At 39.5% G+C, this 26005-nt stretch overlaps 1 protein-coding gene across 1 annotated transcript in view; it reads left to right on the forward strand.

The window, feature by feature from the left end:
* Positions 1 to 24547, forward strand: part of brinp3a.1 (bone morphogenetic protein/retinoic acid inducible neural-specific 3a, tandem duplicate 1) — a 44259-nt gene extending 19712 nt beyond the window's left edge. Inside the window, exons 5-8 of the mRNA XM_031869661.1 lie at positions 13548 to 13653; positions 14100 to 14336; positions 17667 to 17889; positions 22848 to 24547. Of these exons, the coding sequence (XP_031725521.1) occupies positions 13548 to 13653; positions 14100 to 14336; positions 17667 to 17889; positions 22848 to 23964 (1683 nt within the window). The 3' untranslated portion in view covers positions 23965 to 24547. The remainder of the gene's footprint in view (positions 1 to 13547; positions 13654 to 14099; positions 14337 to 17666; positions 17890 to 22847) is intronic.
* The last annotated feature ends 1458 nt before the right edge of the window (positions 24548 to 26005 follow it).

The raw sequence follows: 26005 nt of genomic DNA on the forward strand, positions 1-26005 counted from the left end.
AGACCAATAAAACATAATCTTAAGGACATAAAGCAGACTGAAACCTCTATAGGGAATGATGAACTTCCATTTTTAATTAATGAACCCTTCAAAGTGAATGCATTTTAAGACCTCACGTAATGTTCCAGCCAAACGCCCAGCGGCAGTAGTGATAGTTTCACAGGTTACCTCAGGTCACTGAAGGAGCAAAAACCAACTCCAAATAAATATTTCCACGGTGCTAAAAGGGAAAATTATTGAGAGAAAACCTCTCGTAAGAAAATCTCTGCTACTTCTAGATCTGAAAACCATTGGGCAAAATGTGTCCGCAGTGGTTTTACAGTTTTTTTTTTTCTTTTTTATTAAAACCAGGAAACTGCCTTCCCCTTGTTTCCACTTTTAATGCTACGCTAACAGGGTGCTTCATATTTATGATACATTAAATTAAGCATATTGGCTAACAAGTATTAATAATTTCTGTTCAAACTTGAGAGCTCATGACAACATGTATTAATTCTGTTTTTCATTTACCTCTGCTTACTTGAAGCACTAAATATCTTCGTTGGCTACATAGGGATTTTTCTTAAGATGTCTTATGAACTTACTCGGTAACAATGCCAAATTCGTCAGTTTTTGCCATGCTAACAAGTCGTCAGAATTAAACAAATAGAGCTTGCTGCTTTTCTACGCCCTCTGGAAAGAATCTGCTCACTATCAACAGGACAGCATTGCTGGTCACTGCCTCCCAAAACTGAGCGAAAACTCACTTGGTTTGGGATATATTGAGATTTAATTTAAAACTACTTCATTAAGGTTAGGGTACAGCTTCATCATCATTGTTCAGTAATAACAAATTGATAAAGTCAAAGGAATGATTGTCATTATGATCAAAATAAACCAGTGTTGACTTTCTATAGAAAACGGGAAACAAACGGTGGTCTTTCGTGTTGAAGTCCAATGTTTTTGTCCTTCCATCATCCCTCTGTCCAGAACAAACAAAGGGTGATGTATTCCACAGACAAGATTGCAACTAACCATGTAGCTTCCAGTTTAGTTGCTTTGCTCAGCTCAGGTCTATTTGTCTGAGACTGTGTGAGATGTATCAGCATTTCTTAGAGCTATAGTTCCAGTGACAAGTGCTTCCATTGCTTGCTCTGACATTTTGCTGTTTTAGTTTCTGTGCAACTTATTGTGTGCTGTAAAACGTGTTTTTTTACGATGAAAATCAGAAACCGTGAGTGAGCTGCAGCATAAGGGTAATGTAATATATAAATAATATAAACCTATAGAAAATGCACTGTCCTTTTTGATGGGGTGAAGCATTGTTTAAAAGAAAGAAATAGAAATGAATCTTGCAGCACCGTTGGCTTTTCCTTAGGGCACCCATGGGTGCCACTTCACGTACTTTGGAAACCAGTGTCCCACAGCATATAAGGTATTCCTTGCAATCTATGCACTTTATAGCGCTTTGATAGGACATGGGGGTAAAAATGTACACATGCAAAGGAGAGTCCCAGCAAGAGAAGAGATGAAGCGAGCAGTACTGTTTGCTTCCCTCTTCGCTCTTTCATCCGTGTACATGCTCTTATATAGAACGGCATGCTATGCATATCAAGATATGCTTATGATGTAAATATCACCATGCATCTTTTACCGCTTGCTACCTTCAGGGTGTGTTCATTCATCACTCTGTCAGTTGTTATCAAGCTGAATTAATGGAATTGGCTGAGTTTGCCCTTCGCACTGGAGACTGAATTCCCTTTGCTTTCTGAGGAATCCTTTTCCTCAAATGGCTTTTATGTGTTCACACCTGCTTGTGGTAAACAACAGATTAACGTCACGGAATAATATCAACAACGTGCAAAAACACACATCTGAGACACTGTCAGCTTCTTCAGTCTGTTTGTTTTGTATGCTGTGATTGCACTGCCTCTGGGGTTGGTACATCCAATAATACAAAAAAAAAGAAACTACCACTGCAAACACACCTGACTAATAGACCCCATTCATTGTTTTTAAGTTGAACTGTATTTACATAAAAGTTCTACTCTGACGTTTATGTGTATCACATACTAACTTTTTTGGGGTGCTTTTCAATTTAAGTCTTCATGAGCGATCTGACTCAGGCGTCATCCCCGGGTTTAAAGTTATAGATTTCAATTTACAGTAGCATTATTTGTCGCAATCTGCCATCCGCCAGTGAAAACCGTGAATCTACAAAAATACTTTGTTTCATTGTCAGTGACAATATTGTTATGGATTACGTGGGACTAAAGCTTTAAACATTTTTTTTTTTATACCAACCATTTAGTCTATATGTCAGAAACCAGTGAAAACATCCATTACGTCTTGAAGGTGATGTTTTCTCTGACCAACCGGCCACATACAATAATATAAATACAGAACTAAACAGGACAGCCTCACATTAGAAAATCTAGAACTAGTTATAGAGCTAGTATTTTTTTCTTGGTGACTTAAATCACTTTCAGATTCAGAGCATATCTTTCGCCTCTACTCGACTCTCAATATATAACGACGGCTGACCCAGCAGCTTGTAGCTAATGGTGCTAACAGTGCTCACATAGTTAACACTGTTAACCTGATGCGGAACCTAACGGTGGAGGCTCATTTACCGCGGACGACACTATCAGTCGGGAGAGCGTTATCAGCTGAATCTGCCGTTTGGAGCAGGGACAAGCGGCGGCACTTTGCTATAGCCAGTGGGGCACGCTCACATGCACTAACATGCAAACATGGTGGACCCGCCTATGTAAACAAAGCACATAGAAACTTGGATTGAAGACACAAAGAAAAAAAACGGCCACCCTTCCACGCTCCTAATATTCTGAGAGACAAGCTCACGGTGTTCTACTAATTTACATGCCAAGATTGTACACAGTACATTAAGCAGTCGTTAGCGAGTACCGAGCTCTAACACAGTACTCCATTGGAAAAGCAGGAAAAGCCGGGTCTATATCCTTCTTTCTGACTGTGTAGCTAAGTTGCTTGCCGTTTTCTGAGCTGCAGCCCATTTTTCATCGACTCCTCCTTACCGATGCCCCTCTATACAGTCCGTCAGAGATAAAACTGTACACTCTCTGAAGTGAATTGGCAAGAGGACGTTGAGCTGATTTGGCAGCCTCCCCTAAACCAAAGTGCTGCTAAAAACCCCTCTGATTGAGATGAATAGAGAAAGAGCCCTCTGGGGTATATTTGTTTGTGAGGCACTTTCAGGTGACTGATGTAAAATATTCACAACCCTCAGCTGCCTTTAATTTCCAAACATGGGTTTTTACCTCAACCAATGAAGATGGATGCCAAAACAAAGCTGCCTTTAAGAAGAGCACTGGTCCCCTGGTTTCAAGAGGTAATATAGTCTAAATAGTAGAAATGCCTGGCCTGAAGGCCTGGAGGAATCGGTGCAGCAGCACTGGAAAATAATCAAAGACGGGAAAAAGGAGATAGGAGTGGGAAAAAAAATGTCTCTGCTGGTACATAGTGTGATGAATCAGCCCCTCCATTTCAGTAATTTCCTCTGAGACCCTCAATCATTCGTCAAACATTTTGCGGTATGACTTAAGGTGTCATGTGCGACTGCACAGAAGAGATGAGACGAGGACAGACGGGCCTTATTTAGCAGGCCTTTAAGCCCAGGATTGGGGTGCTGCAGTTACGCAGGAAATGCTGCATCAATCAACGAGCTTAGCTTTTGATTTGCAGCCCGGGCTCCTCTGTATTGAAGATTCATTAAACTAAAGTTGGATGGAGAATATCGTTGACGGGGAGGAGAAGTGGTGAGGGACGTTTGACACAATTTGCTGCGCGAGCCTCGAGTGTTCAGCCAGCCGTGCGGCGATACACTTCATTTGTTGGCGTGGAAGAGAACACAAGTACGAGTCGAGCTTCAGAAATCAGATAATGACTGCTGAGGAACAGTTTCAGAGAACACGGCTCCCTGAGTACGGGGCAGTTTTGATGGCAGGATAAAGAAAACAAAACATAGCGCTCCGTTATCACAAGCGTGGGTGAATAATTCATTACTGGCAGATTTTATTTTTTTTTGCTTCTTCATTATTCAGAAAGGAACATAAATGTCCTTCTTTTACCGTGTCTTCGACCCATTTAACCTTTAACGGGATCTCTGGGTTTCCTTCCTGGATATGTGTAGAGTGAAGAAGCGACAGATAATTGTGTGGTATAAGTAGATGGATGACAGCTCCTGGTTTAGTCTCATATCTGATCTCCAATGTCAAGAATTTCACTTCTTTCGGCTATTTCTCTTCGACCTGCAGCTAATTCAATGAAGTGAAGCCAAATTCAGAATTAGCTCATTTGGCCTCTTTTCAGGTGACTGGTACTTCCTGTAAAATCGCATTGCTTACTGTAGCTCCCCTTGGAGAGTCTCAGTGAACAAAACACCACATACTGTATTAAATTCCACTTTCTTCCACCAAAGGTTCCCCTCTGCTCCCCTGTGACTTTGAGTGTTTTTTTTTTTTCCCTCCTCACACGCACACAATAATCTTATTCTGATGTTTTTTTTCTTCCTCTTCTGCTTTTTCTTGCTTATAGTTCATAAGCTTATCCCTCGCTGGTTGACATTTTAGTGTAAGCCACTGCAACCAAGTGGTCTTAAAACAGGCATGGAAATCCTAAAAGACTGAATATACAGCAGGAAAAACGTATCTCAGAAGCAAATGTGGATTTGCATATCTACTATGCCGTGGTGATGAAGCCAACGACAATTCTTGAAGGTGCAGCGAATGAGGCGATTCTGAAATGAACCATGATTTTCACGAAACATTAATGCCGTCTTGTGCTTTTTTTTTTCCAGCAAGCAAAAAAAAAGTGCCGCAATTTAAAAGCTCATTGTTGCTCAATCTGACAACACAAGCTCACTAAGTGACATTTTATGCAGATTTTGTGGAATTATTCATACGAGGGATTTGTTGAAGTGATGAATCTCCATCAGTAAAATGCTCTCACCTAACTGGTCTTATAATAATATTAAAGCCTTACATGTTTAAATAATAGATGTGCCTCAGAGCTATGTGAATCATTGAACCATGTTAACAGGCTAAGTGCTGTGCTGCCCTTCCAAGGCCCCACACCAATAGTACAGAGCCTCTCATCCATCTATACATTATGCAAGACGAGGCATAATCTGGTTTAGATAATACCGGTATTTTAATTGCCAACTTGTAGCATAATTTCGTTGTATCGTGTTCATTTTATTCAATTTATGAACTATAAATATTCAGTTCTAGCTTCTTAATGAAATCAGACATTATATCATGGTGACATCTTACTTAGTCTGGGAGAAAATGATAATAAATTAGTTTTATTGATTAATTTCTTATTAATTATTGAACATTTGTTTTCTTTGTGTGTTCTTGTTTTTTTTTGTATCATCCTGCTTTCTATATTTGCTGTAGTCGTTTCCCACATCAAGCATTTTTGAACTCGAGAGTGTTCTAGTGGGAACACTGTATCCGACAATATCTCTCTCTCTCTCTCTCTCTCTCCGCTGCAGAAACTCAGTAAAACTAGCAGTTGAGCAGAGTTGAATCCAGTTTAAGATGCCAAATACTGGCTCTGGCTCTCATCTGCTCCAATAGTTAAAATGACACTTCCTGAGACACCGCACTTGTGAGCTGGGCCGCTGTGTTGTCTGAGAGTGGAACTATGTCAATGTTCCAAGCAGCGGTGTTTCCCTGAGTGTCTGGCAGCAGGCAGAGCTACATTTTCACCGGCACAGTGTAATATGAACCTAAAAAAAAAGGGCTGACTTGGGAATGTTTGCCTGCTGCTTGAATATACAGACTGGTGGGCAATTACAATGGAAAACATGAATATATGAGTTATGAAATGTATAATGCCTCTATTCATGAGGGTTCAGGGAATAGTTTGATGAAAATGATAAATCTCATATGCTATGGTATTAACAGTCATCAGATCTCACCTCAGTTGAGCAGTTATGAGATTTAAGACGCATTTTAGATGGATGGTTGGATGTCTATGGGCTATAAACTTACCTGTATACCCACATTTTCTACAGTATTTTAATGTACGTTTTTGTATTGCCTTTGTATGTCATTGCGCCGCGGGAAAGGTTTGCTTTGCGTTTGGTGTAAACACACCATAAGACCGTGCTCTCCACTAAAACACTAAATAAGAAAGTATATTTGGGAAGAATAGCATTCATTCCTCTGATAGAGTTCCAGAGACTCCAAGAATCTATACCAAAGAGCAATGTAGCTGTTACAACAGTCCGTCCTGATCAACCTCCTCAGATACTTTACGTTGATTTTTTCCCATTTGTCACCCGTCTGTAGTTGACTTGCTGGCCGTTAGCTCTCCTTTTTCCTTGCTGAGGAGCAGTATTGTATATGCCCATATGAAGATTGGAAAGCTTAGCACTAATCTGATAGGAGTTTTATTTATTTATTTAGATTACCGGCTTAAAAGCTTGCTTCTTCAAGGATTCTGGGAACAATGGTGATTTGCAGAAGACAGACAGCACAGGAGGAATATGGCTTTCCCCTAATACAAAATTGAAATGAGCATTAGGCTTTGTGAATTCATTAAAATTGATCATTTGCTTTTTTGGAAACAACTTTCTGTTTTAATATGATTCATGGTTGCTCCAGCGCTGAACATCATTATGATCAGTCATGATTTTTATTTGTCATATTGTGATTAAAAAAAAACAAAAAAAAAACACACACACTCCTTTTACCGTGGTAAAATTAATTTGCATCCATGTAAGTCAGCCCGAAAGACATTTGAATAAGCTAAAGATTTTAGGACTATTTCAGGATTAATTAATTCTGAAAGGAGCATTTAGACAGTGAGAAGACATCAAAAGGCAAACCTAGAGGGCATAGTGAAAAAATTCATAGTGATAAGATAAACAAGTCACGTCCACAGCATGTGTAAGCATCGCAAACTGCTTATTCTAGGAAAGCCTTTAAGTGCAATTAAATGCAGCTGTTAGTTATTCCAACACAGTCAGCACAATTATCTTGTACTCAATTATGGCACATTAATAATTCCCCCACCAACTGATCCATGTCATTTGCATATCACATTGTTGGAATCACTTGTATGTTTTCTTGCTTTTAGCACAAAAAAAAGCCCCCCAGAAAAAGCCCTGTGGGGTCTTGAAAGTAGTGAATTATACAAAAAGGATTTTTTCTTTTTGGGGTCGATTTCTAATAGAGAAGGCTGACTGTGCACACATGCTCTGCTCCACTGGGTTCTTTTTGCAGATGGTCTCATTGCTATGCATAGAAAAGCCATCTTTAGATTTGCATTTGGTCAATTTTCCTCTTTAAGTTTGGACATCTGACTGTGTTAGAAATTAATCTGTGGATCCCTACGGAGGCTGCTCGGATTTTAATTAATTGTGTTTAATTAAACGCGTCAATAATAAAAAAGAAGAATTTAAGTCACTTACTCTCCCTCTCCCACATCGCTCCCTCTGCCCTTCCTGCCTGAAATGATGATATTGTTGTATTCAGAAGACAGCATTCAAGTAATTGTAAATTACAAAGCAGTAGCTCTGTTAAGTATTTTCAAGCTTCTGCAGAGATGACAGTCGTGGCCGGAGGCGTTAAATTTTCAAGTTGTCCGTCCGTCCGTACGTTCGGCCCATTCTCAGGAATGCCTGGATGAGAATTTTGGCAAATTTTGGACAAATGCCCACCAAACTTAACAATGAACTGACTTAAGTCAAAGGTGAAGGTCACTTTAACCTCATGTCCATCCCATGAGCAAATTTCATCAAACTTCCACTTGGATTGAAGAATGAACTTATTTGAATTTGATGATTAAAGTGCACTATTCTCCCTTCTAGACAACAATGCGCTGTAATGCGTCGTAAAAACAATCTTTTCAAAACATTAAAACTCTGAAAAAGAACAAGCGGCGATGAATGCAGACAATTAGCTCAAAGTTGTCAAATAAGACACGTCATACAATTGTGCCAAGGACCAAATTAAACTCAACAAGCTTATCTAATAGCAGCGGCTATATCCGTTAGCGGGTAGTTCCATTCGCTGTTAAAAGGTCAGCCAAACACAATGTCCAAAACAAAAGTCAGTCTGTACAGCAGTGTGTGTATTTGTAGTTCTGTTAGCAGTTAATCAAATACACCGTAAACAGAGTAGCAGACGGAGAACGGAGATGCACTCAGCTGTGTTATCACTTGCAGCCCCTTCCAACCGGGTATGAATAGTGAGTCTGTAGTAAGAAGCAAACAATGACAGTGTAAAACAGGTCATAAAGCGTGTTTTGAGAAAGCGTGAGTCGCCACAACCACGGGAGGTCTTTGAGCATGCATGTATAATTGGCAACCCTAAACCTTATGCAGTTTGCTGGAGCAAAATGCGAGATTAGTTGTGGACAGACACAGAGATGCACACTCACGGTTGCACACACAGGCATAATCTCGTGATTTCTTTCTGTGGTTTAAAGTATGACAATTTCTCACAATTATCTAATAGGATAAAGGTAATGCAATTTTTGACAGACATTGACGTAAAACTGTAAAATAACTGATTGGCAAAGGCATACCAAGAGGCAGTTATTCTAGTTAAGTAGGAGAGTGAAAGTGTAAAAAAAAATAAGTGCATAGCGCCCCCGGCTTTTATTCATCCTCACATGTCTCTGAATTTAGTTTCCTTATTGACCTTGTAGATGTCAAGAGCAAGACAACTTTTTTGCCCACTGCAGTAAAAGTCTTCCTTCTCCTCCTGGCTGAATACCACAGTTGCTGTCCTTAATCTGGCAAGGAGATGTTGTTACTTGTGTTGGACCTTTGGGAAAATATTAAAAGAAGACACCGTCATGGTGTTTGGCAATAATTCGCAAGTGACAGAGAAGGAGATGGATTTCCCTTCCGGTTTGGCAGTTTATCTTTGCTGCTCGTGGAGCCTGAATATACGCACGCTCCAAATCAGTCTTTTGTCGAGGATGATTGAGCTGCGATTGTGAACAATCTAACCATTAGCTGAGAAGGAGAAGATAGATTCTGCTGTGATTTTTCTTTTGTGTGTCTGTGTTTTCAGCACAAACATGGTGTTATGTCTTTGAGCCTTTATATAGTTGCATCTTTCAAGACGTGGGGCAAAAGTGAACTTGTAAGATATTGTAGTGCCTATCCCAGAGGATGTTGTGTTTCACACCTACATGTTTTTGCCAATTACTTTCTGTTGTATTCATGCTGTATGTCTCTTCGACCCTTGTGTTAAGACAGCTTATTTACGGCTTCATTTAGCTTACTATCCAAACTTGGGGCAATTGTCAGGGTCTGCAACTGACTGTTTTTTTTTTTACTGAGGTAAGCTTGCCTTGCGTTTGTGCATGTTGGCCTTTGCTCTTAGTGTTAATATTTTTGCATTTTTTGACATGAATGATCTCAGATATTTGCTGCTTTTCCATCAGTTTTTTAGCAATTTGTGTCACAGTTGTTCAAAGAAAAGAGCTCACCTGGTTACACCTGGGTGAAATAAAACCTATAGCAGCAGCTCTAAAACCAAAGTGTACCCCATAAGAGAGTCTCTTCTTCGAATGTTTTCATGTTCTTATATGAAGTTGAATGATTTAGCCGCACTCATGCTCTATAGTGAGCAGGCTAGCCTGCATGAAAACCATGACACACACAAGTACTTAGTACAGTTAGAAAGAAGCACCTGAAGTATGGATTGAAGGTGCTGTTAGATCAGTGGGTGAGTTTGAATAACATGAACCCAATGAACTCATTTAAAACACAACTTAGACCATTTTAAAACCACTATCTCACCACAGGGACCTATAAATTAACCTGGTGTTAAAAATACTGCCTTAGTATCCAGTACAACTTGTAGTGACTACACAGACTGAATAGGCTGACCACGTAGCCAAACGCAATGTTCAAGAGGAATACCATTAGTATAATATGTCTGCTATGCTTGCACCCACTTACTGTGTTAAAAGCCCTTTTTCAACCATGTATCTTAATGCATTAGTCTCTGATTCATTTTGACAGCAGAGTGTAGCCTAATGGCTTTAGAAAATTGAAGTGGTCTCCATAAAAATAGTTGTATTTTTGTCATGCTTTCTTTGCGGGTTTTTTTAGCCAGCAAAGAATGAGCTATGAGCTTTAATAGATCACCCAACTGGTAATAGAAATAAACACATTCAGCTCGAGTGGAGCAGTTATCTGCCTCAACAGCTTCAAAAGGGTCATTTCTTCCAGAGAATCATTTCCTCTTGGCACACATAAGGTACTTTAAATAAAAAGAAGAAGAAGACAGGTTCATTCTGCTTGTTTAATAAGTAAATACAAGCAAACAATGCTATACAAGAAACGTGGTCTTCTACACTGTTGCTGTCATTTAGTTCTTGTTCACCAAAATATTACATTAGCATTTGACAATCAATGCTGAACTTTTTGCTCTTATTTTGTTTTCAACACTGGTGGTAAACGTAATGGGAAGTTTGGCTTCTTTTTCAGACCAGGTGAAAAGCTCAAAGTACAAACCACAGGTGCTGATTTCATGAATTTATTACCAAGCAAATTGCAACATTTTTTTAACTCAACTCCGCAGCACAGACAAGAGGACACAGTGATGTTTACTGGCAATTCAGACAAACACTGGCTTCTTCACAATCCAGACAATCCCTGCACACAGACAACTCGTTGCAACTGGCCACAGGCCTCTGCATGGACACATCTTTCTTCAAATAAACAGGCGGGTGGACAGAGTTGTCTGCATGTGTGTCAATTGATGTCTTTTTTTTTTTTTACTTCAACTACTCCTACATGTTTGCACCTGTTCTGAGTTAATTAACCTGACTCAGAATAGGTGTGTAAAATGAGGTCCCCTCTCTGCCTCAAGCTGGTGCTTCAAACACTCACGACAGAACAGCACTCATGACCAGACCTTCTTTCCAGTGCTGTTTTATAGAAGCTGTCTGATGTGGTATGAATCCTTAAAACCAGCAGGAAATGTTTTCATTGCCAAATATGTACACATAGCTGTTGTGTGACAGATTGTCAGATGTACAAAAATGCCATAATGATGCATGGAGTGTGGATAAATAGGGCGGCCATATCCTCTATGTAGGCTGGCTGGTAGATAACTCTCTCAGTGCCAAACCAGCAACTTCTGCCAACTTGTTTGGTGCTTCACTTAATGTGACTGAACCGTTTCCTAGATTTATACAAGAGTGCTCCTTGGACACGAGTAACTCATGTTAACCAAATGCGTTCAGTTATTTAATATCCTCCAACCCTCAATAGCTGAAGCTGGGTGTCGTATATTCTCACATGGAGACTTCACACGTCCCACACAGTTGCATCAGTTTGTATGGTGAAACCAGCTCTACACTGTTCTCTCCCTCACGATATTGGCAGGCTTCCATTGTCCAAACTGCACTCTTCAAAAGAGAATAAAGAAAAGGGCGACTTTGACATGATTGAAGTAGTCCCACCTACTGACAATAATAATCCTTTAAATTGTAGTTCTGTGTTCAGCTCCACCACAGGCACACTAAAATGGCCAAAAATCATTTGTTTCACCATGTGAGCTCCCATCATACATGCTTGACAGAGGTTTGTGTTGTGTGCTGAAGAAAACAAAAAGCTTTAAAAAGAGAGTCTCTATAATTATACTCTGGCAGTCTTTATACCGCCAGTAACACTTGCGGAGAGTCGAAAGGATATTAAAACACAATACCCACCCCAGCCACGTCCTGCTCACCCTGCTGCCGTCTGGCAAGCGATACGGAAGTATCAGCTACCGTACCACCAGACATCAGAGCAGCTTCTTTCCTCAGGCTGTGAGACTCCTAATCTCATCCTCCATCCTCCACCATGGAATATAGTTTAGCTGGAGTGTTTTTCTTATGTTGCAACATCGGACTACAAACTGCATTTGTTATGCAACTCTGTGTTCGGTTGGTCCACCACTTTAGTCCAGACTAAAATATCTATTATATACTGTGTATGTATGTATGTATGTATTATTAATACTATTGAATGCATTGCCATGAATTATTGCACACACATCTATGGTCCCAAGAGGATGAAATCAACTGACTTTGATGATCCCTTGACCTTTCATCTAGTGCTACCATGAGGTTCACATTTTGAGTGAAATTTCTCCAAAACTATAGGACCATGTCACAGGATGAATTGTAATAATTTTAGTGATCCACCATCAGGTCAAATTCTTAATTGATCAAGTGTTTCAACATATCCTCATACAACGGTTGTATGATATATTATTTTTCCTAATTGTTTGTCCATTCTCCGAAAAAATCTCCAGCAACATGTGTTGATCCGCTCATTACATGCATTCAGTCTTAAAATAAACCTTTCGTCTTTATGGGAAACAACTTGGTTAGGTTAAGGCAACACGGACATTTGGGTTAGATTTAGGAAAATATTATTATTTGGGTTAAGTGGCATTACTATGTAGAGAAGAACATAAGTTAAAACGAGTTAAATTATTACATTGAACCCCAAAATACCTTTTCCTATAGACGTACATTGGGAAAGGGACCTCTGTAAAAGACTTGTTTTTCTTCCTCTGTTCACGTGAATGAGCCTGAGGTTGAGCGGCTATGAGGCAGTGAAAGGAAACGCTAGTGTGCTTGCTCTATGCAGCCCATTGATGCGGAGGATCATGATGATTATATACTCCGAAGTCAAAGTTTTTGTGCTTCACGTGTGGAACTTTTTTGTATATCAGAGTTTCTTTAAAGGTCTTGAGGGGTACGATATGAAATGAAAGCCTTTCTGTGTAAAGCAGTTTGTTGCTCCAGAGGGAGCCTTGTACAATCTGGTAAATTGCCTCGAGTGATGTTACTTGCATTGTGGGTAATGTAGGCGCCATGCTTTGGCATGAAGATGAAACGTATAATAAATATAAAAGAAAACGTATCGGGTTGTGCTTCATTGATTTTAATACTTTTTGTACATTGTGTGTTTGACAATGTAACACAAGAGCAATGCAATTGGTGGAGTACTCCACCAATTCAATAATGGTTCCCAAATTGAGATGATTTTTTTTTTTTTTTTTTTGGTTGCCAATCCTCTCATCACATTTCAGCCTGTGTGTAGTGCTGTAACAGTATTGCATACCTCATGTAAAAGTTTGCACCGAGCAATTACATGAATCCTCAGGTGTGTATGTAATTGAATAGGACATGCTTACTCTAGCATCACAATAGATTTTAGCATGTTATGGGTGTCAGGGGGGCATTGTAATGGGGAAACACAACGTAGAGATGAATTTGACAGATGACACCACCTTACTCATTATGCTTTACTCCAGGGATCCTGCTCTCAACTCAATTTCCAGCCCACAAGTTCACAAAGTTTTCAGGTCAGGTCTAAGTAACAGAGTTGAAGACGAGATAGTGAAGGGAAAGGGTGTTGGTAATTGTATTCTGCATGACAGTTAGTCATGTGCTTTCTTTAATTGTCCTTTATCTATCACTCTCTCTATATTTAATGCCATCAGTGTGTTTTTTTTTTTCTCAGTATGTGTTATGTGCCTCTGTTTTCCTCCCTTCAGGTGACCGAAACAAGGACGGGCCCTCTTGGATGCAGTAACTATGACAACCTCGACTCTGTCAGCTCCGTTTTGGTTCAGAGCCCTGAAAATAAGATTCATTTGCAAGGTTGGGCATTCATAATTGAACTCGCCCAATTTCTGATGGAATTGTCGCTGTGTCTGTTCTCTGGCAAGCTTATAACTGCAGCATGAGAGTGTCGGAACGAATTTAGCTTCAATCACTCTTTCGCTTTTTTTTTTTTTTTTTTTTTTTTGCCGTGCATCCTTGCCTGATTCTCAAATGAATCCCGGGCAGTAATGATTCAGAACAAAAGTAGCAGAACTGTGTAGTGAAAATAAAACTTTAAGTGAATCTCAGCATATTGCATGTGACGCCAAGCATATGTCAAGTGTGGCAAAAAAAACAAAAAGAAAATGAGTGCCGGGCCTTTTGTGATTTACAGATGTAGCGCACAACAGCCATCTTTACACATTTTCTGCAATACCTAAAGTACTTACAGCTCCATATTCATTCATCTATGTGACATTTCCATGTTGTTGTCCTTGCCATAGGCCTCCAGGCCATACTGCCAGAGTACATAAGGGCCAGGTTCGTGCAGGCAGCTCTCAGCTACATCGGTTGTAATGAGGAGGGCCAGTTTGTGTGCCGGGACAGTGACTGCTGGTGCCGCTGCAAAGTGGACTACCCGCAGTGTAATTGCCCCGAGGTGGATCTGAGGGCTATGCAAGCCAGTGTGCTGAAAATCCGAGATTCCTGGAACTTGGCCAACCAAGACTTTGAGGAGTCAGGTCAGTGTTCTCCTTTTTGCACTCATTCATTGGCTGTGACCCTCACACTGACGGCAAATTAGACTCTATTGTTAGAGGAGCCGATGGGCAAAAAAAACAAAAGACGAAACAAGGGGCAATTACATCCAATCAACGTGATGGGAATTCAACGGTACACAGAGGTGCAATTTTTAAACCAGCATCTTGCAAAAAATTAGAAGAAAACAACAGAGAAGGGCATTTCATGCCTATTAGCTGAAATGACTGAGATTTGATGAATTAGTAAAATCCCACTGGTCATAGCTTATACATTCTTACATAAAATATTGGTCTGTCTCATAAATGTAAGGCCATTTTACATATTTCTAATTGCTTTTTGGTAAGTTTTGATGTAAATACCATTCCAAAACAATTGTTGAACTAAATATTATGTAATTTTACAATATCATATTTTGATATTGATAAATGTCTGTAAAATGATTTGAGTCGCTCATTATAGATACATTTTTGTTGGACAATCTGCTAAATTCGATGATGATGATGATGATGATGTACAAATTAAGGTGACTTCATCAAATTGAAGAAAGAATCCAATACTGCCATAAAGCAGTCCAGCCTATTGGTTGGCAACATTTCCCTCAGTTTCCCTGATACAGCCAGAAATAATGAAGGCAAACATTTCTTAACAGTTGATAAATCTGTCGTCTCCCAGTGCTCTTCAGCATTCAAACAACTACCTTTTGCTGCCATTTGAGCCTGTCTGTGTGCAGAAATCGCATTGTGCAAATGAAAGAGTAGCATTGACAGTAATGTGACTACAGGGGAAGCTGTCCCTCGCTATAAACAAACTACAGTAGCTGTAATCTGTTAGCCTATGATGTAACCTGTGATGTAATACTTTGCAGCTGAGTTATATCCATTTTATCAGTTAACCTCATTTAATACAGTTTACCGTTTTGCTCGAGGTGTTCACTTGGGATGATTGTGAGAAAATTCGTACAAGCTTTTTGCAAAGTGATTTTATTAGGCACACTGAAATGTTGCACGCTCACAGTGTATCACACATTTTACTGAATGTTCCAACAAAGCTCTGTTTCTGTGTTCTTATCATTATTTAAACTGTGAGCTGCATCCACACACCCTGAGGGCATCTAGTCTCTCTCCCAGCCCTATCTTAATCTGCTCTTTGTGCACCTCGCTGGCTAAAAATGTTATTACAGGTGACATGCTTCTGTACTAAGGGCGACTTGATTAGCTCACAGCTGGCAATAACTTAAGCAGCAACGTGCCCTGAGAACTGCAGTTGCAGTGCTGAATTAAATGAAAAAAAACAAGTAAGTTCCCTTAAAACCCCTGGGGATCCACTTGTGTATTTGATCTAATAGAGAACAACTAACATCAGCGATTCATAATCATGACTCTGATTGTTAAATGAGGTTTCTATAGTCGGCTGATAGAGACGTGATTAGCTTGGACCTTCCACTGAATGATGCTTTAATTAGAATCAGCATCTTAATTTCCTAAAAGATGTATGTTTTTTTCATTGCTTTATACACTTGCTTGGTGATCTTCAATTTTCGGTGAGTAAGTAAAAAAGTCATTCATAACGGTAAACTGAAACGGACAACAGTCTAATATCCATTGACTGGAGGGTGCAATATGTAACAAGTCAGGGTGATACAATACGGACAAATGAGATCATGGTTAAACATAATATTTTGCATTGTTGTAAAATTGATTCGAATGTGTAAAATTAACAACTAAGACGGATCATTTTTTAATTGTAACCTCATAATTAAGCGATTTATGAAGAATCTGCCAAATAAGCCTTTCCACATCATTACCCTCCAACACCAATTGAGTTTTAACAATGCCCAGAATGTGTCTGTTCTTCTGCCCCTTCAAATCTGACAGTCGTCTATTTTTAAAATCATACCAAAAGGGGGGGGAGTGCTGTTACCTTAGTGGGTTCAGTGGCTGACAAGATAATGATGGTTGGACAGAGAGTGGGTCTCCAGCAATGAGCTATCGTTGTCTTGGTGATAAAATAATGGTCAAGCTCAGCAGCAGCTTGCAGTTTCAACGTTCTGCAGGAAACACTGTGAACAGGTTCAGCCACTATTTTGTGTCCTCTACCATATCAATCGATATCTTTTCCAGAGGATAAAGTACTGGAGATGGAAATACACACGGTGAACGGTGATCACCTAATACTTTTAACAATGGTTAAATAACATGGAGGAAACCATAGCTTTGTCTTTTTAAGAAAGATACCACCCTGATGAGGTACTATGTAAAAGCACTAGACTGTGTCATTTTTTGAATGCCACAGTTTTTCAATGCCAGGCAATATCCTTCCAGCAAGTTGTTTTTTTTTTTTTTCCTATTCCTTTCTTTGGGTTTTAATTGTAATTTCCCTTCTCTACTTTTCATTGGAGCTGTTTGTTTTGTCTCATCAGACTTTGTGTTTACTCTTGATTTAACCTTTTTTTTCTGTTGTACAAACAAATAAAGAGACATCTGTGGAGCTATTCATGCAATGTGGCATGAAGAGGCACTGCATTACGATACAAATGAATATGTGGAATCCGATGAACAAATATGTAAGCCGCACCGTGTAGTTGCTTTACTCCTCAGGAGAATGTCTCTCATTATGGTATGTAGGACATGGAAAGCGCCCCGACCCCAAATACCCCTGTAATATATTTTATTACAAGCTGTTTAATCAGCTTATTAATTTCATAGGAACCTGTTATACACCTTGCATAATCACCAAGGAAGCCATTGGCACTTAATTGGTTTTCTAATCAGATGCTATATCATCAAGATATTGTTAACTAATTACAAACAGTAAAGTCATTTTCTCATCAGTGTTGAGCTTTGCATTGATATCCCATATAACAAATGATCACAATGATGATGATATTGTTATTGAATGCCTCAGAAATGTAATCTGTTTGCTGCGCATTGTGTTTTCAGCAGACAGCAGCTCTGAAGGGTTGACATACAGGATATTATCTTCTGTGCTACTTGTCCGTAATATTATATCACAGACTAACCAGCAGGAGTAGCCCTGGAAAAGCTGTTGGCTATTCAATAATGGAAGAAAAGAATATCTTACCCCAACTTTGTATTTAGTATTGTATTTGCCTTTTTCCCATTAGCATAGGCATCAAACAATATCACTTCCAGTTTGACCAGCAGCTCTTGAGCACCTGTGACCCCTGCAAAGTTCTCTCATTTAGTTTGACAAGATTAGCAAAGTAGAGTGGGAAGGAAGTGAGAGCGTTAGTTTGGCCGGTGCTGGAGAAAGTGTTCAACTCTCATCTTGCGTCTCCTTATGCCTTCCAGATGAGTTTCAGAACTTCGTCCGAAGGCTTCCCACTTTCTACGCCCTGAACACGTCCGCCATCCAATACTTCTGGAAGATGGAGCCGGCCATTCACCAACGCTACAAACAGCTTGAGCTCAGCACCCAGCAGCTCCTGAGCAAAGCGCGACGCATCATCAACAAGCTCTTCACCCTCAGCAAGAGGTGTCGAACTCAGCCCAAAATTATTATGCTGAGGGAGAGGTGAGAAGCTGATAAGTATTCCTGCTGACTTCTGTTAATACGGATGTGTAAGTCTGTGTGCAAGCCAGCGTGTGGTTGTGCATGTGTGAAAATGAGAAAAAAAATCCAATGCCTGCAGCCACATCACAAGTTCTTTCAAGCAAGCTGTGAACGGCAGTGCTCATTTATTTTCTTCAGCCCACTCTGTGCGCAGCGCTTTGTTATCCCCTCAACTATGCATTATGCTAATAATACATACAATACGTTAGAGCTTTGATATTCAACTGAGGTCTTACAGAAATGAGCTATAGTGTCACGCCTGATGACTTGGCTGCACTCCCAGCCCAAGTCTCCTTTACATCCAGGAAATCAAAACCATCGTCCTGTGAAATTAAAGTGTGCAGTGTTTTAAAAGGAATATGCTAAGTTTGGAAGTTCTTCCTGTTAACTAGTCAAGACAAAAAAAGTTGTCTCCTCAGTAGATCATTCGATCTTTTTTTGCGGTTTTCTAAAAAGTCATATAGTTTGCCAACTCCACGCTGAGTTAGTCAGTACAGCTATTTCAGCCAAGTTTATTTTAGGAGTCGTTTGAGGTGAGAACCACATATACATTCTCTGCAATGTGATTTTTTAGCTGCAGCTACATCTCTCACATGCCCACCACTGAAGAGGATATAATCCCTGTTCATTCATTTTACCAATCACCTCCGAAATCCTATCAGACCATACATACAGGAGGCATTGTTAACCTTAGAGCTGCTACAATTTCAAAATTTCCGCTTTTGTATTGCCCGTTCAACAAAGCCGATTCTAATGTTTCAGCAGCAAAATGGCCAGTGATCTACAGCGTCGAAGCACACGATCATAAATATTTACACCCCACTAAACAGCCAAATTGCATTAGTCCTTACTTACTAATAAGCACCAAGATTTGACCTGCTATTCAATGAAAGGAAAGCTGCACCTCTCAAAATTAAGAGTAATAATACGCATTTTACAGCATTGCTAGTAGGGGAAACGTATGATAGGAGAAAAAGGTCCCATAGGTAATAGCCATTGCACCTGATTTATCACTGTAGACTGACATCATACGGAGGAAACTGCGTCTCAGAAATTGAATGTGTGAGGAAAGCAGGTGTGAACTGTTTTATCAGACACACTCGGTGTGAGAATAAAGCCACATACAGAAAGAGACTTGCAAATTAAAAAATGCATTACAGAATTAGTTTTGAAGAGCTGTCCTCTCAGCACTGCAACACAAAAAAAAACTTTACCCTTTTTGTTTCCCGCAAGTCCCCCCTGCCTATTTTTCCTGACTTTGATTGGCTCACAGTTCTCCAGTTCAGTCCAAAATGATTTGATGAGCCAGTAATGGTGATTAAATAGGCTGTCATATTATCCGTTTACAGAAATAATCTAGTCAAAGTTTAAACAGTTTTGCTAATCTCCCACGTTTCCATAATTTAACTTAATTATGGATCTCTTTGTTGAGCTAACATCAGGATATTTAACACATATTTTCATCAGTTTCCTGTGGTCCAGCATGTTTAAATACACTGCTGTTCTTTATGTGTATTCATTTCAAGTATTTCCTTGACTATGTGTTACTTGTTGTCCTGTTGGATGTATTAAAAAGACTGGTACTTTTATTTTGAAGGGGCAATGCTGTTCGGAGGCAAAATGACTCTGTAGAATGGCAATAGTGTCTTATTCTTATCTACAACACTAACTAACTACTGACAATGAGATGAGATGATGAGGTAATACATGGCATGTAGGTTATGTGGTGATGAATCCATACAGGTAAATAACACCATCTGCACTGAATGTAATATTCAATATTTCTCAACACTTCAGCGGGGACAGTATCTGGGGCAAATTTAGAGAGAGCAGCAAAGGCAGTATTAAGATATAGTGGGAGTGATTAAAATAAATACTTAAACTGGATATTTTGGATCCTGCTGTGTAATAACCTGGTGCTCTCAAAAGATCTAAGGAGCGTCTCTATTTTTCATTTTATTTTCATAATAACACGGTTAAAAGCCAAGCAGTTAAATTAAATATTGCATTTTCCTGCAGGATCAAAATCCTTTTTACTTTGGAATATAATTTACAAACTTTACACAAAATACAAGCTTCATAAAAATGCAGAAAGTTCTACACTTAAAAAATAGAATGATTTCCTCTATTCAACAGATTCTTTCCATATTGTATTGTGTCTAATGACCTAGTTCATGGAGGTTTTTCTATATTTTTCCCCCCTTGTTTGCTTTGCAACAGTATGCCACCTATCCATTTGAGTTTCTATTGTAATTCTCTCGTAAAGTCTTAAAATATAAAGAGAGCAGGCTTTTTCGGTTTCGAGCTGCACTGTCAGAGAACACAAGGTGTCTGAATATCAGTGATAGAGCCGCACAAAACATATGTGATGTTTTTTTGCTGTTAATAAATGGGGAAAAAAATGGGAGTGCCTCTTCAGTGGAGAAAAAAGTTTTGCTGACGTAATGCATTGATCAGTGTGAAATGAGCTGACAGACAGCGAACAGATTGCAGAGTGAACACCCAGCTTCTCTTTGGCCCGCACTGCACACTACGTCTCCATGACAGTTTACATGTCCTGCGGACACAATGCGCTTTGTGATGGCGGGACAGCTTCCCCTCTCTTGCTGTGCACAGCCTCCTCTGTGGAGGTGAGATATGCACAACTGACTCCAACTGATGAGTTTCAGAGTAGCCGGGTACTGTTAGGACTGTGAACACATTTTATTGTTTTTTGATGTCGGAATATTGTATTAAAGTAGCTTGTTAGTTCGAAGCTCTTGTGTTTCTACAGACTCCATAAGAAAAAGAAAATATATATATATATATTGGTTGCAGTTTTCACTCTATTCTTTTCTTCATATTTAGAAAGTGTAATTAGCCTTGGTTATTTTTTTTTTTCATATTTGTTAACTTATTGTTTAGAAGCAGCATGAAACCTACAGTATGTGTACCATATTCCACCTTTTAATACTTAATAATCTACATTTTTTTGTAAGATTTGTCAGTGATGTGTGACAATGTAAACATAATACATGATGTAGTACAACATGCAACTGCCTTAAATGTCACCTGCATGTATACAATTTCACCATTATCCATCACCGAGCATATAGTAGTATATTATCACATTAACGTTGCCATTTCTATGCAATTCCTACATAAAGATGAAATCCAGTAGCCCCAGTTAGAGTCTAATAACGTGTCAATTTATATTGTGTTATTAAAGCTAATTGAATTTCAATATGTTGAATCAAATCCAACAAAAATGAACAGAGTTCTAATAGATGTCTATTCTGTACTGAATAATTGTAGACGTTTTCAAATCAGAGCTTCATATCCAAAGAATCAAAGTCTTCAGTCGTCAGTTTAGTTGGAAAGAGGGTTTTGTTTTAAATGTTTTGCAAAATCTGTTGTACTTTGGCGACGGTCCTGTGTGTGCGCACATACAATCGACATTTGTCATCATCGTGTCTCAAACGTTTGGAAAGGGAAAGTCGGCACCAAATACTACCGTATAGTATTTGTTCCTGTGCAGAAATGCGACATGATGTAGAACTTTATTTTGAAATGCTGAAACATGCCTCGTATATTTGCTCTACACAGAAGACTGTGAAGTTGTGGAAAGAAACTTTGCTGACTTTTAATGGCTTTGATCTAATATTCATCATTCAAGATAAAATTCTCAGTGCCGCACACACTAAGCTGCCCGGCTTGTAGTTAGTCAAACAACTGTTGTATTACTCCTTCGAAAATACATTTTTTTTTAACGTAAATGACTTATTCATGCACCATTGTTTGCCCTAAATTAATTGAGCAGCTGCACACGAGAACAATAACAAAACTGCTAACACTGCTAGAGCACAGGAGAGGATTCAGAAAAGTGACAGATGTGGAACAAGACGGTGAACGACTGATTTATGGCATTATATTTTTGTCATGCGGCCCATCTGCTTCTTTTTTCATAAACAGTCTCAGGAATTTTGATTTAGAGTTTGTGTCTCAGAATAAATTAAACTATTATACATGAGTTTTTGTCTGAGCTCTTCTATTGGTATAAAGTGTATGAAGATGTTAGGTATCTCCAGCACCAATCAAAATGTAACGACATAGCAATCAGAATCTGATTAAAGTTGTTCTGCTCTCAGCTTATCATGCAAAGCCAATTGGCCAGCTTTGAGTGCTAAACTTAAATATATTTAACTATGGATTTTTTTCTCGAACATTCTGTAAAGTGAAGTATTATAGAAAAATAGAAAAAATAATTTCCAGAAGGATTTGATCAAAATTTGTGTAAATGTGCGCTTTGCTGAGTGGGCGTGAGTCTCAGGAGAACATGAAGCGATGAGGACTGTGGACCATCTCCCATACTGCCCTCGCCTACATTGTTTTATCGGGAAGCTGACAAGGGAGATATTAAACCTTTGACAAGGAGTATTTTATATATTCTTGCCATAACATAGAAACACATCGCAAACCCATGATACTGCAAGCTAACGATTTAGTGTGGTTTTATATAATGGGTGGATTTATTTGGTCGCCAACACGTTACGTGTCATAAAATATAGTTTCATGTTATACAAGAAGATAACAGATAAATCTTTGTAATAATCAAAAATATATTCTTTTATATTATATTCATACTTGACAGATTAAAACAAACACTGAGTGAACACTTTTTTTAATTCCTTTAATTTTTTTTAATTGCATATTTGACGAGATGTACTATATATCTTATTTAGTCCAATACAAAGCCTTTTATTCTTGTTTTTACTTAGGTACCTTTAAAACGTTGTCAAGAAAAAAAAATTGCTTTCCGACATTACACTTATTCCCTTAATTTATTTCTGGACAAGCCTTTTTCCTTGTGAACACTTTATTTTATTACATAGATGTATTTATATCTACAACTCTTATATACTGCACTTTTTCTCTTCCAGGCCCTTCAGCTACTGGCTGAACTACATCCTCTCCATCATGTACTGCAGTAAGAACAACCACATCGGCTACTACCTGGAGGAAACCAGGAGCTGCTCCTGCCCCTACGAGCACCCCCCCTGCCTGGGTGTGATCCCCTGCACGGTGGGGGAGGGCACCTCATGCGCCTCGTGCTCCTACGAGAACCGATCCCGCTGCGCCACCTGTAACCAGGGTTACATGCTAAGCCAGGGCGTGTGCCGCAACGAAGTGCCCGACTCCACTGATCACTACATCGGCTTTGAGACGGACCTGCAGGACATGGAGCTACGCTACCTTCTGCAGAAACGAGACAACCGCATCAGCATCCACGGGATCTTTGTCAGCAACGATGTCAGGCTTAATAACTGGTTTGACCCGTCATGGAGAAAGAGGATGCTGCTGACGCTGAAAAGTAATAAATACAAGTCAAACCATGTCCACATGCTCCTGGGGATGTCTCTACAGATCTGCCTTACCAAGAACAGCACTCTGGACCCCATGCTGTCTGTCTATATCAACCCGTTTGGGGGGAGCCACTCTGAGAGTTGGATCATGCCCATTGACCAGAGCAACTACCCAGACTGGGAGAGAACTAAATTAGACCTTCCCTATGACTGTTACAACTGGACTTTGACTTTGGGCAACAAGTGGAAAACATTTTTTGAGACGGTCCACTTTTACCTCCGGAGTCGGATCAGGGCGCCCTCAAGCACCGGGAATGGAAGTGTATATTATGAGCCCTTGGAGTACCTGGAACCGGGGCAAAATCTAGGCTACATGAAGATTAACAGCATCCAGGTGTATGGCTATAGTATGCACTTTGACCCAGAAGCAATCCAGGACTTGATTTTACAGCTTGACTACCCATATACTCAGGGATCGCAGGACTCTGCCTTGCTGCAGCTGCTGGAGATCCGGGATCGGGTCAACAGGCTCTCCCCACCTGGAGCTCAGCCTCTGGACCTCTTCTCCTGTCTGCTGCGGCACCGGCTCAAACTGTCCACCACGGACGTTGCCAGGATCCAGGCAGCGCTGCAGACTTTCAGTGCCAAGCAGCCCAACTCGATCGAATACGAAACAACCAAATTATGTAGCTAATAAGTGGGCAGGCAGCCAGCTGCACAGATGGCAGAGCAGTTATCACACAGGCCTGATGATGGTTAAGAGCAATTCTGGAGCCGAGCAAGGGACATTTGGGGGACAGTTTCACTGTCGTCATGGATCTCAAGAGTGCATTTGAGATCCTCATGTCAGCTTTTCCTATAAATTTGTACAACATTGTAGAATTAAGGAGGATTTCACCAAACTTGCCTCATAGCTTTTTTTTTCTTCTATCCTGATTGAAATATTAACTTTGACAGTTAATAATATGAATTTAAAGCTCTCCCACCACTGATATGTTGCCAGTGTGCTGACGTTTGTAGGTTGCATACATTTGAAATTGCTGTCATGCGTAAACAAAAGCTTTTGCTGATGAAGTATTACCCGAGCAATGTTATCATCTTACAGATATAAACATTTCAACACCAGCATGTTTTTTTTGTTTGTACTTTTCCATCACATTTATTTCCCAGGCTCAAAAATAAACACACATTTCTGTTTTACTATCACGCCCTGTCTTTTAACCTGGCACATTATGGGCACCTCATTGTTTTAAGCGTTCCATTCAACGATAAACTCACTCCTTTTTTTACGCTGTACTACACATTTTTGTAAGACAAAAACAAAATACGCATAAATACACAAAATGAATAAATAGATGCTGTATTACTACAGATTTGCAGATAAGAAACCAACACCGTGATACACAATATATGTTACATGTGCTTTTATTTTTATAATGCTGTCGTTTGTGAATTGAAAAAAAAAAAAAAACTGTCTATAAAATGTATAATACAATTTGTTAATACACTAAATAAAAAAAACTTTTTATGTGTGGTCTATAAATGGTTTACTTTTCATGGAAGAGATACTTGACACACACACACAGTATTTTTACCTTATGACTAATACCATCAATGACAAGTTTATTATATATTGGTGAGACAGTATGCAGAAGACAGAGGACCTTCATTCCGGTTGTTAATAGCGCCTGTGCTTTCCCTGATATGGTATGTCAAACGTCTGCTGTGAAACATCTCTGGGCCTTGTTTGTGGATTGTCATGGATTTGACACAAGTCTGACTTTTTCAGTTATCCGTAGGCTATGTTAACATTACAAGCTATTTTTTTTTCACGATCATGATGACCCATCAGTCTTTTTTAAAGTGGTGTCAGGGAAATCTTTTTTAATTTTTTTGTCAGTCATATCTGGGCCATTTTCATACATGCATAGATCCGATACATATCCGATCACTGACCATGCGACCACTGTGAGAATGGTTATAACCAATATAACCAATTTTTCTGCGCTGCAGGCACTCGTACAGTTTCAGTCATAGAAAAACCTCTCTCTCCACAGAACTATGGCAGTGCATCACTGGATATCAGACCTGACAAAAATAAAACTTTTTTCCGTATTACCGTTACTCTGTTTTAGTTATTTTTATAGATTTGGTGTCATGTTTCGCTTGGTAAAACTCAAATTGAGTAAATTAGCACTTGAGAAAATGTGTCAACTGCAAAGGCAAACCAGCTTTGTCATGGGAAACATTACGTTCCAGCTCAAACAGGCTCCGCCCTCTACTGGACTCTAAGAAGGATACAACTCTCCTCCAATCACAAGCATTGATTCACAGATAAGAGAACCAGAGGGTCTGTAAGTACAGGTTGTAAACATTTAAATAGGCTTGGGGTTCAGAGACGCATACCTTCACAACAAACTGACTGCAGGATGATCCACCCCTGGGGGTGGACTCATTAGCACACATGCAACGGTCAAGTAATCTGTTTTGATGATGAGGCCCTGGACCACGGGTTCTGGGGGGCTCTGTTTTAGGAGACGAGTGCAGTAGGCATTATATGATGGTGTGATTTTTACAAATAAGCTATCTAAATGGAGACTTAATTACCTTGGGTGTGGGATACTATCCAAAAAAGATTTAAACACACAAAACTGTCTGAGTGTTAAAACAATGGAACCAGAAAATAGGGCATTCAAATATTACATAAATTTTGTCATAGCATTTGGGAATAAAAC

The sequence above is a fragment of the Anarrhichthys ocellatus genome, unplaced genomic scaffold, assembly GCF_004355925.1.
Source record: "Anarrhichthys ocellatus isolate YVR2014 unplaced genomic scaffold, GSC_Weel_1.0 scaffold48, whole genome shotgun sequence".
NCBI lineage: Eukaryota > Metazoa > Chordata > Actinopteri > Perciformes > Anarhichadidae > Anarrhichthys > Anarrhichthys ocellatus.